Genomic DNA, 12,428 nt, shown 5'->3' on the forward strand with positions numbered 1-12,428 from the left:
GATTGATAGGGGTGTGCAGATGCAGCGGCTGGTGCCTGGTCTTGGGGTTCTTGGCAGCAGTGGTGGCTCTGGTGTGCCCCCAGAGCACGTGACAGGAGCAGAGGTGGCTGGAGACTGCTCCTAGAGTCTGTGAGGGAGGCGGTGGCTTGCCTCCCTCCAGGCGGCTCCTGGAGCCCGTGCATGTGGTGTCCTGCCCTCTGTGAGTGCACACAGAGAAAAAGGCTACAATGGCGGTCCCACCCCTTCCCTCGTGCACCCCCAAACAATGGCACGTGGCCTCTAAGGCAGCCCAGGCTTCCTCCCCATACACCATCAGTTGCAGTCGCACTAGATTCCAGCCGCCCCAGGCTGTTTCTGCGCAGCCAACCCCAGTCCTCTCCCTGGGTCTGATCTCCAAAGCCTGAGTTCCGGCACCCAGTCCCCACCCACACCGGTGGACCTGCATCTCAGGCTGGTGAGTGCAGGGCAGCAGCACTGCACAGACCATCTGTGCAGTTTTTCCCTCTGCTCTGGCTGCCACAAACTGGCTGCTGCATTCTCCTCTGAGTCTCTGAACCTGCCCTCTGTCCCAGCAGATCTCCCCACCAGTGAAGGGGCTTTCCCGGGTGCAGGAACCTTTCCTCTTTCATAGCTCCCTCCCAGGGGTGCAGGTCCCATCTCCATTCCTTTCTTGTTTTCTTTTTTCCTACCTGGCTACCTGGAGATTTTCTTGCCCTTTCAGCAGTCTGAGGTCTTCTGCCAGTGTTCAGTAGATATTCTGTGAGAATTGTTCCACATGTAGATGTATTTTTGATGTATTTGTGGGAGAAGGTGAGCTTCACATCCTGCTACTCCACCATCTTGATTGCTGCTCAGAAATGTGCATTTTAAAAAAGTACTTCAGATGCTTCTTGTGCCTCACCATTAATTAGAGTAAAATGATGACACCTGTGAAAGTGACTCCAATTCTACTTTTCTTACCGGACACAGCTGAGAACTCCTTAGAGAAGGAATGTGTCTAATATAAATGCTTAACCTTATACTCAAAACTGTTACTAAATGCTCTTGCTTTCATATTCCTGAAAACATAAGCAGAAACTTATAGACGCTGAACCAAGTATACACTACTTAAACATGTTAAAGGTAGGTCCTTCAAGATTCTTTTTATTTTAAAAAAAATATTGCATGTAATTTTACAAATTTTTCCTGTTTAAGAGAGTTAAAAGTATGCAGGGAGTTGCACTAATACAAGAAATTCCACTTTTCCTTTAACAAATTACAAATCTAGACTTTCCTCACTTATTACTATAATATTAAGTAATAAAATAATCTTACTTGTATTTGGAAAAGAAGAAATAAATACCCTATAGTTGCATTAGGTTCAGGAATCAAGCTCAATTTGTTTCCAAGACTTGGAAGAACTTCTTTTGTACTGTTCCAGTTCCTAAAACAAAAATATGTATTACTTGCAAAAAAACTTAAAATTTTAAAACTAGGCACCTTAAAACTGCCTTAGCATTTTTTTGGGCATAACAGTGTATCCTTTATATCATTATCATTCTCCAAATTTCTTGACAACTGTTTTATAAATAATTATACTTAGGATTTATTTTCTAGAAATGCAGTCTTCAGAGTTTCTGTGTCACCAAAGCAGCACTTGGAGATGAATTTATTAAAGTTTCAGACAAAATATACACTATATAGTATATACAAGTTGTTTTTCAACTAACAAAATTAAGCATTTGACATACTTTAAGTATATAAAAGTGATCTTATTTTTAAATATTTGCGGTTCAACTCTTGTCAAATTGTGGTTGAAGTTAGCAGAGTATCAATGTTTAAAATGTACATATCATTTGACCCAGTGATTGTACCTTTAGAGTTTTATCAATAAGTATAATAGAGAAAAGCAGAAGAACAGCAATAGAAGGATATTCACTGAACTGTGTATATTGGCACACAATTGGAAATGGCTTAGACATCTCCCAGTAAGGACTGATTAAATACATCAGTGCTCATTCACACTTGACTTCATAGGCAGCCAGCAAAAACAATAGTGGTCTTAGTACCACATGAAAAAGGCAAATAGGTGGAGAGAGGGCAGGACACTTCCATTTTCTGTTATATACTTCCATGTCTTGATTTTTTTCACAATGAGTATATGTTCCTTTCACAATTCATAAAACAGAGATAACTTTTAGTGGGGGTGAATATCCTGCATGAGATGACTGACCTGCAAAAGGGATCATCTAAGGGAATTGCCTCCTGGCCTCTTACATGTTGTTCAGTGTCTAAGTGTACAAAGTATATTATTATTTCAGATAAGCAAAAAGTGGTTACTCTGCAAGATAAGGCAATCATGCCCTTTGGCTAACATAACTGAAGTTCATTTTTGCTAGGAAAAGAAAATTGCATTCTCATTTTCAGAAAAAAAATTGCAGATTGTCTCTTTCATACCTATACTCTAAGTTATTAAAATTTAAATGCTGAAAGTTTCAAAACCGTATAAAGACTTCAGAAGGATTTTTTATAGTATTAACTCTGGAGTAGCCTTTATAGCTTTGTTTATTTCTTCTAATGAAGTTAGCTCAGTTCACCAGTTATCTTACCAGTAACTTATGGTTTCACAGATTGTTAGCTCATAAAGAATAAATAGTAATCAGTTATCACAAACTTTCTTTAATTGAATTATTTTTACCAATGCTAACGGTGAGGGCATTGCTTTGAGATTCTGTGCTAGTAGTTTCTCTCTTCTACAGACAGCAAACTGAGAGAATATATAAATTTAAAGTTTTGGATATTAGAATGTCAAAATTTGGAAATGGTCATCGATAAAATAATTGAGCATCAACTGGTAATCATTAGCATGACTTTTAAAGCAGAAGCATAAAATTATGTTAAGGTACTACATGTGCAAACTAACATCAATTCATCTACTAAAATACCATGAATAAAATACTATGAAAGAGGCAAAATTAGGATATTGTAACTTTTCAGGTGAGTTAAAAAAAATTCTCAGTCAAGAGAATGTAGAATTAGTGAGGTACAAGGGTTGAGTAAAGAAAGATATTATGGGGCTGCCTTCCAGTTCCACTCAAAATTCATATGGTTTTAGGTCAGTTAGGGAAGATGTATTTGAATGTGAAAACTCATGATGCTCAGAAATACTCTAGTGCTTTAATAATATATGTGTGTGTGTAAAAAAAGGGATCACTATATAATATAAACAGATACTCTTATCAACAATGGCAGTTAGTCATTAACTCCTAGATAAATATTAATTAAGAGATGACATCCAACTAATCTCTGTAGCCAACCTGCACACATAATAAGGGTTACATGAGGTCATTTTAGTGTCCCTACAACCTGTCTCTTACTTTGCTACAGCTACAACACCCTCTAAATATTCATGACATATTTTTCAAAAGTCTTCTGTACTTAAATGTTTTGCTTACTTATTCTAGAGCCCCTGAAGGTGAAAGGCTAGTGCTGAGAAAAAGACGCTGGTCCCCGCTTGCAGTGGGTGGTTGCTTTCAGGTTATCTTTGCAACAATGTGACTGCCCAAGTTACACAGCTCTATAAATCCCACCTGAGAGGTGGTCAGGGCATTCAATTTACTGTGCTTATAGTAAGGGCATGTTCTGTACAGTGTCTCATTTTATCAAACTAAAAGGAGATCTGGGAAAATCTAAATATTGGACCATGATGAATTTACCAACTTTTGCATTCTTACATTAGACTGTGTATCACAAATGGTGCTATCTGGCATATATGGAAAGCAGTCTTCACTTTTAATCACTTTCCTGAGAGACTCTGGGTTTTGTCAGCTGCGTTTGTGTGCTTTCAGTCCTTAATTTTTCTGATACAAGAAAAGTATAGATACATCTAAATGTCCTAATAAAAAACAAAACCTTTTAAATAATCCCACAAACAAAAGAATATTATGGAAGTGTCTCCCCAACAGTGAGGTAAGAATCACTACCCATCTTCAACATAAAGTAAACTGGGAAGTCCAAAAAGGATATGTGAACACCAAGTCATCTCTGGGTGGTAGAAGGATAGGTGATTTTTAGTTCCTTCTTCATGCATATCAGAATTTTTTAATATACAGTGAAGATGTACTATTTAAATAATTTTAAAAGTAAAAAATTAACTAAATAAATTGAGAAAAATTTATGGAATTCTAAGGATATTTCTGTGATAAAACTTAAGATGAAATAAAATAAATGTTTAGGATAATACCTGATCCTTCTGAATTCGCATTTCATCAACTTCGCTTTCAGCATACTGAGGGTCTCTGGCAGGGTCCTTGACATCTTTTAACGTGTTGATACTCTGAAATCACAATTCTTCAAATCATTTCATGCCCATAGCCCAAAACCTTCAATGCGGGGTATCAACTACCCTGCAAGCCAAGTTCTCGTTCCTCAGCTGGCCATCGCTGCTGAGGGTCAGTTCAAATTCCCCCAGGTCCTCTCTTCCTCGTCTTTCAGATGCTGCCTCTCCCTCTCTAACAACCAGAGAGCTCTGTTTGGAGTGAGAACTGTGTCTTACGCATCTTTTAAGCCCCACAGTGCCTCATATACAGTAGATTTTTAGCAAATGTTTAATTGATTTTTGAGCATGTGAGTAGAAAACAAAGTTACTATAATAGGCCTGCTGAAACGTTTTCCAATAACTGTTGAATAGTGCTGAAAATTCTTGCTTTAAAAGAATTAGAAATACATACCTTTGGTGGAAAGAGCTTTTCATACACTTTTTTCCACAATTCCATTGGCGAATGGGCACGAAGCTTTGCAATGTCATTGTCAGGAACAGGAGGAGATCCTAAAATTGGAAGTTTTACTCCAAATGACTGCATTGACTAAAACATTACAAACTCTATCAATAAAACAGAGGATACTTATAAAAATGTAAATCTTAGATCACTCATTTCTCCTCTCCTATAGTCACTATTAAAATTTACCCCAACCCAGTGTAGCAAGGCCACTGGGGCAGATTCTAGTACCAGAGGAAGAGGAGATAGAGTAATGAGTAAGCTATAATTCTCTTTCCCCACACTTAAATTGCTGCTTGGCAAAAATGTAAAGTTTGATATTCCCATGTGTTCATAAATGTGTACGGAAACAGTTATTCTTATGTGCTAATGAGTAGAATGCAAATTGGGACAGCTAAATCAGAGGGTAATAAGGCACTAGTGAATACTATGAAAATACTAAAAAAGGTCAAACTCTGTTAACCAGCAATTCCAGTTTTGGGTGTTTACCCTAGAAATACCTGCATACATGCATTAAGGATTTCACATGGCTGCATCACTTGTATTAGTGAAAAACTGGCCACAACCGAAATGTCCATCAATAGAGGTATAGTGAACTAAATTACTATGCACAGCCATGCTCTATAACACTATCCAGCAGTCAAAGTACCAAATAGACTTACATGTAGCATTAATATGGAAAAATCACTAAGGTGTATTGAGTAAAAAAGGAAAACTTCAAAATGATATAGAATGATACAATTATGTTAAAACATAGTTTTTTCTAATGGTACTGATGAACCTATTTGCAGGGCAGGAAAAGAGATGCAGATGTAGAGAATGGACTTGTGGATGCAGTGGAGAAAGGGGAGTATGGGATGAATTGAGAGAGTAGCACTGATATGTACACACTACCATGTGTAAAATAGATAGCTAGTGGGAAGCTGCTGTATAGCACAGGGAGCTCAGCTCGGCGCTCTATGATGACCTAGAGCATGGGGTCATCACATGGGATGGGGGCAGGTGGGAGGGAGGCTCAAGAGGAAGGAGATATATGTATACATATAGCTGATTCACTTTGTTCTACAGCAGAAACTAACACAACATGGTAAAGCAATTATACTCCAATAAAAAAAAAAGATATGGTACATATATACAATGGAATATTACTCAGCCATAAAAAAGAGTGAAATAATGCCATTTGCAGCAACGTGGATGGACCTAGAGATTATCATACTAAGTGAAGTAAGTCAGAGAAAGACAAATATCACATGATATCATATGTGGATCTAAAAAAATGAGGCAAATGAACTTATTTACAACACAGAAATAGACTCACAGACTTCGAAAACAAACTTATGATTACCAAAGGGGTAAGGTGGGGGAGGGATAAATTAGGAGTTTGGGATTAACATATACACACTACTATATATAAAAAAGACAACAAGGACCTACTGTATAGCACGGGGAACTCTACTCAATATTCTGTAATAACCTATATGGGAAAAGAATCTGAAAAAAGAATGGATATATGTATATGTATAACTGAATCACTTTGCTGTATACCTGAAACTAACACAACATTGTAAATCAACTATACTCCAATGTAAAATAAAAATTACATTAAAAAACAAAAAAATAGTTTTTTCTATACCACATTCACATATATAGAAAATGGTCTGCAATATTAAACTTGATCCTAATATGTACTATTTCAAGATTTTATAAGGAGAATGTCTTTATGTATTGCTTGTATAATTTAAGTTAAAATTAAGTTAATATGAAAAATTTGAAAATATGCTGCCACTTCTTGGCAATTTTCAACCCACAGTCTGAGATTTGTCATTCTTTGTATTCTAGCATCTACATTGTTCACTAAGACTGTTTCACTCTTGATCTTTCAGGGCCTCCTTACCACTTTGGTGGGTAAGACACTGATATAATCCACCGATCTTATTTAGATTTCCCAAGTCTCTTCCTTGTCCTCATTTGTGTGTGTGTGTGTATTAAGTTGTAGAGAATTTTATCACCTTTGTAGGTTCATGTATCCACTACCACAGTCAAGATACTGAACAGTTCCATTCCGAGAAGGATCCCTTGTGTTGCCCTTTTATAACCACACCTACCTCCTTCTCGATTCCTCCCCCTACCTCCCTACCTACAGTTCTGTCCCTAACCTCTGAAAACCATTCATCTTTCCTCCATTTAAAAATTTTTTTCATTCCAAAATTTTATATAAATAGAATTATATTGTACATAACCTTTTCTCATTGGCTTTTAAGATTTAGTATAATTCCCTGGAGATTCACCCAAGTTGCTGTATGTATCAATAGTTTGTTCTTTTTTATTGCTGAGTAGTGTTCCATGGTAGGGATATACCACAGTTTATCCACTTACCTGTTGAATGATATCTGGGTTGTTTCCACTTTTGGGCTATTACAAATAAAGCTGTCATGAACATTTGTGTACAGATTTTTATGTGAACATGTTTTCATTTCTCTCAGATAAAGCCCAACACTGCAATTTCTAGGTCATTTGGTAGCTGCAAGTTTAGTTTTATAAGAAACCATCAAACTGTTTTCAAGAGTGGCTGTACCATTTTACATCCCCACCAGCAATGTATGAGTGATCCAGTTTCCCCACATTCTCTCACAAGCATCTGGTGTTATCACTATATTTTATTTTACCTATTCTAATAACTGTGTGGTGATATCTCATTTGCATTTCCTTAATGATTAATATTAAACATCTTTTCATGTGCTTATTTGCCATTTGTATATCCTTTTTAGTGAAATATCTGGCCATGTCTTTTGCATATTTTCTTTCTATCTATCTATCTATCTAGGCTGCACCAAGTCTTAATTGTGGCACGTGGGATCTTTAGTTGCGGCAGGCAGACTTCTTAGTTGCAGCATGTGGACTTCTTTTTTTTGGGGGGGGCTGCATTGGGTCTTCATTGCTGCATGTGGACTTTCTCTAGTTGCAGCGAGCGGGGGCTACTCTTCATTGTGGTGCATGGGCTCACTGTGGTGGCTTCTCTTGTTGCAGAGCACAGGCTCTAGGCACATGGGCTCAGTAGTTGTGGCTCACGGGCTCTAGAGTGCATGCTCAGTAGTTGTGGCGCATGGCCTTAGTTGCTCCGCAGCATGTGGAATCTTCCTGGACCAGGGCTCGAACCCGTGTCCCCAGCACTGGCAGGAGGATTAACCACTGCCCCACCAGGGAAGCCCCATGTGGACTTCTTACTTGCGGCATGTGAACTCTTTAGTTGCGGCATGCATGCGGGATCTAGTTCCCTGACCAGGGATTGAACCTGGCCCTCCTGCATTGGGAGCGTGGAGTCTTCCCCACTGGGGAAGTCCTCTTTTGCATATTTTCTAATTGGATTTTTTTTTTTTTACTGTTATTTATATATTCTAGATACTAGTCCTTTGTAAAATATGTAGTTTGAAAATATTTTCTCCCGGATTGTAGCATGTCTTTTTATCCTTTTCACATGGGCTTTTTTTGCAGTACACAGGCCTGTCACTGTTGTGGCCTCTCCCGTTGCGGAGCACAGGCTCTGGATGCGCAGGCTCAGCGGCCATGGCTCACGGGCCTAGCTGCTCCGCAGCATCACATGGGCTTTTAAGAGCAAAAGTTTTTAATTTTGATGAGGTCCAAGCTCCATGATTTTTTTCAAATTTATTTTATTTATTTGATAGCGCTGGGTCTTAGTTGCAGCAGGCGGGCTCCTTAGTTGCGGCTCACCAGCTCCTTAGTTGCAGCACACGGGTTCCTTAGTTCTGGTATGTGAACTCTTAGTTGCTGCATGCATGTGGGATCTAGTTCCCTGACCAGGGATCGAACCCTGGCCCCCTGCATTGGGAGCATGGAGTCTTAACCACTGTGCCACCAGGGAAGTCCCTCCATGATTTTTAAAATTCAGTATTTTTCAATCCTTTTCTGACCTCCAACTACTTACATGGGCAAAAGATTTCCATCAGCATTATCTATCATTACACACAGTGATTCTCACTGCTAATGAAATTAAGTTGGTAATAATAATTATTATAAAAATCAGTCTTTACAATCACTCATTAATACCTCTATTCTTTTCATTCCAATTCAATCTACAATCTCATGACAAAGATCTCTACATTTGAAGTCAAGTCAACTTTAGCTTGTAAGAGTAACGGGGGATGGGAAATAAAAAGAAAATTATTGTCCATTAGAGTGTTAAAACCAAACTATGCCAACCCCAGCATATAGAGTTTTGCTAGGCCTGAAAATCTCCACAATGAAAATAGCTTCTGTGAGAAGATAAGGAGCTTGACTATATAAACTCTTGAAATTTCTTTTGCTTCATGAGTCTAGGACATCTGTAAGTTTAGGAAACACATCCCATTGCATGAGAGGCAATTTTTCATAATGAAAAATTAAGGCATACCTAGTTAGTACAACTGTGTTCTTTTTGATTTATTCCAACACTTGAATCTCAGATTTTTCATCACTGCCCATAATATATAGCTTTGAATTTCCTGACCACTCTATGCTTCTGGTTTTCTTCTAAACGCAAGGAGCTAAAATTTAAGAATATCTGGATGGCTTCCCTGGTGGCGCAGTGTTTGAGAGTCCGCCTGCTGATGCAGGGGATACGGGTTCGTGCCCCGGTCCGGGAGGATCCCACATGCCGTGGAGCGGCTGGGCCCATGAGCCATGGCCACTGAGCCTGCACGTCCAGAGCCTGTGCTCCGCCACGGGAGAGGCCACAACAGTGAGAGGCCCGCGTACCGCAAAAAAAAAAAGTATCCGGAAATCAGTGAGGGAAAGAAAATACATGCAAAATTTTTAGTGGAATATAGATTAGAAATCAGTCTCTTATGTGACAACATCCCTTCCATCACAAATATGTCAATGTGATGCATTTTGCATCAATACTGTGTATACAAATAAATACATAAGAATAACAGCAACAATAATGAAACCGGAAATGATGGTTAGGAGATGTTGGAGATGAAGTGAACAGGGAGTAGGACAAAATCAATAAGCAATTAAAAAACCATTGAACAATCTTAATAAGTTCACCAACCTATTTGACTTAAAGAATCCAGTCCTGCTGTGACAAACAGTGGTTTATTCTGATCCACACATGTTGATTTGCTACATGGATAAGAAGAAAAAAGAATCCAATTTAGTTTAGCAATCAAATATCCTGCCACTCTCTACTGTAAATACAAGAGCCAAGTTTTATATCTAGTCACTGGTGACAGCATTGCTCAAAATGAATGAATGAATATTAATGATTCCAAAACTTAAAGTAGAGCACTAATAAATGTATTATAGGAGAAAAAATGACCCAAATTACCTCAAAACCAAGGAAAGTAGCAAGGTTAAGAAAAATACACACTAAAATGATTGATTCCACTTCTAATCAATACAAAAAAGTGATAATAGTGGGAAAGCTACTGAAATGAGGGAAAAGAAGTAAAAGAAATCAGGGAAACAAGTATGATAGTATCATTGTTTTAGTCTAGTCTCAAACTAAGTATTATATAACATTTTAGTTGTAAAATTTGACAAATATTTAAACAATATAAGAAGCATGAGACAATATGAAATTATCTCTAAGAACAGCCATCTGAGGCACTTTCCTGGTCAAGAAACAAAAGACTTGTGAGAACAATAATCAGATGAGACAATAACAACAACAACAAAAAAGATAAAAAGATATTTTAAAAATATTTTAACAGTACCTTTTGTCAATGCCAAATGCCAACTGGTTAATAACGCCACGTATTTTTAGTAATAGAGCTTCTGATTTACTGGTAAACTAGAAAGAAAAAAAATCAGGAGAATAAATTACATGCTCTGCTTTCAAATCACAGAAACAGGTAAAATAAATACAGCTTTGAACAAGTACAGATTGCAGAGAGAATTACTATCTATTTGTCCAACAATATTTGTGTTTCAGTAAGCAAAACAAAACCTTTGAATAAAGGGAAAGAAAAATCTCAGTAAATTTAACTTACTCTTCAAACTTCATGAGTGCATGATATTGAATGGACTTGTTTTTATGCACTGATCATTTCTGCTACTCCCACAAATGGATTGTAATCATTGCCAAAATGCAATCTGGTTGGTTAAAAAAAATAGGAGGTATGTGTCATAAATAACTTTTTCATCTAAGGGCATATGACTGTCTTCAAAGCAGTTAATGTGGGAGGTGCAGATTAGTCCAACAGATACTGATACTCACTAAAACGATTTTTAAACTTCTCTTCTGAATTGCCTTTGGAACCTGCAAAATAAGCTACTGAATATTCTCAGTGGTGGTCTATAACTAGAGTGATCATAACCAGAACATTTTAGAGAACGAGACAGGGTGGGTACTATTAATCATTAATCTGAGAAATCAGGTGAAACTAGGACATATGGTTACCCTACAAATCTTTTAAGACTAATTTGATTTTTGGAAATACTAAAGTCACCCAGCCAAATAAGAATGACCAAGATGTATGAAAGTGGGAAAAACAATCTTGGACCAAAATGAGATGTAATTATAATGTACAGAGATCAATTTTCAGGAAAATACTCATTCTGGATTAAGAAGAGGCTCCAGGGAAAACATTCAAAGGAGAACACTCATGTGAATATATAAGATTTTATTTTATTTATTTATTCACCTAAATTTGTATCTGTAAGACCAGACTGGCCCTGATGGATCATCAAATGTGATCTGTTCCTAAAGAAAGATAGGGATTTCCCTCAGCGAACTAACCAGAAGTAAGTATGGGGCCTTATCTAGTGGTGAAAGTAAGAAAACTACAAGATCCATGGTCTTTGCTTCTGTACTCTGAATGAGTAATTTACTTTAAATTCATCATATCTTTTTCAAAACAATAAAGAATATTTTTGTGGTTGCCAAGGGGGGTGGTGGTGAGGGAAGGTTGGATTGGGAGTTTGGGACTAGCAGAGGCAAACTATTATATACAGAATAGATAAACAACAAAGTCCTATTGTACAGCACAGGGAACTATATTCAATATCCCATAATAAACCATAATGGAAAAGAATATGAAAAAGAATTTTAAAAAATATTTCCAAAGTACTCTGTCAACCTAATATGTAAGCAGATATAGTACAAACATAAAAGGTAATGATTTTTAAGAAAATACATAATAAAATATATTTGGAGAATTCTGAAAAGTATAAAAATTTTAAATACAGATCATATTTATTACTTTTCATCTTAATATACTAGCCACAAAGGCTGGGGACTAGGCCAAGTTTTCTACAGGTTCCTCTGAGCACTCTGATTTAGAGGGAAAAAGAGACCATTCAAATGGGAAGAAAGTTTTTCCTTTTTTTTTTTTAAATAAAAAAATGTGTTTATGTTTTATTGCGTTAGAGGATATCCAGCAACATTTGGTCCTGCTGTGGAAGATAATGATAACAGTAATTATAAGAACCAGCCTTTACTGAACTTTGTGTCAGACCCTGTGCTAAGCATTTCACAGTACTCGGGCTACTAATCCTCACAACAACCCTATGAAGAAGGTATTGTTTTGTCCATTTTACCAGGAGACTGAGGCTTCAGTGAGATTAAGTGACTTGTCTGAGACCACATATCTAGTAAATGGTTGCCCAGGCAGCATGACTCCCAAGTTCATATTTTTAACCTCTACAACAAACAGCATTTTTTTAAGTTTA

General features: G+C 37.3%; 1 protein-coding gene across 1 annotated transcript in view; it reads right to left on the reverse strand.

Moving 5' to 3' along the window:
• Window positions 1-1,360: 1,360 nt before the first annotated feature.
• The window catches only part of DYNC2LI1 (dynein cytoplasmic 2 light intermediate chain 1), a gene marked incomplete at both ends in the record, with an annotated part of 45,559 nt that continues 34,491 nt past the window's right edge, over window positions 1,361-12,428 (reverse strand). Inside the window, 5 exon segments of the mRNA XM_079721190.1 lie at window positions 1,361-1,423; window positions 4,223-4,315; window positions 4,710-4,807; window positions 9,808-9,878; window positions 10,472-10,548. Of these exon segments, the coding sequence (XP_079577316.1) occupies window positions 1,361-1,423; window positions 4,223-4,315; window positions 4,710-4,807; window positions 9,808-9,878; window positions 10,472-10,548 (402 nt within the window).

Source organism: Hyperoodon ampullatus (genome assembly GCF_949752795.1).
Source record: "Hyperoodon ampullatus genome assembly, chromosome: 15".
In the NCBI taxonomy this organism is placed as follows: Eukaryota; Metazoa; Chordata; class Mammalia; order Artiodactyla; family Ziphiidae; genus Hyperoodon; species Hyperoodon ampullatus.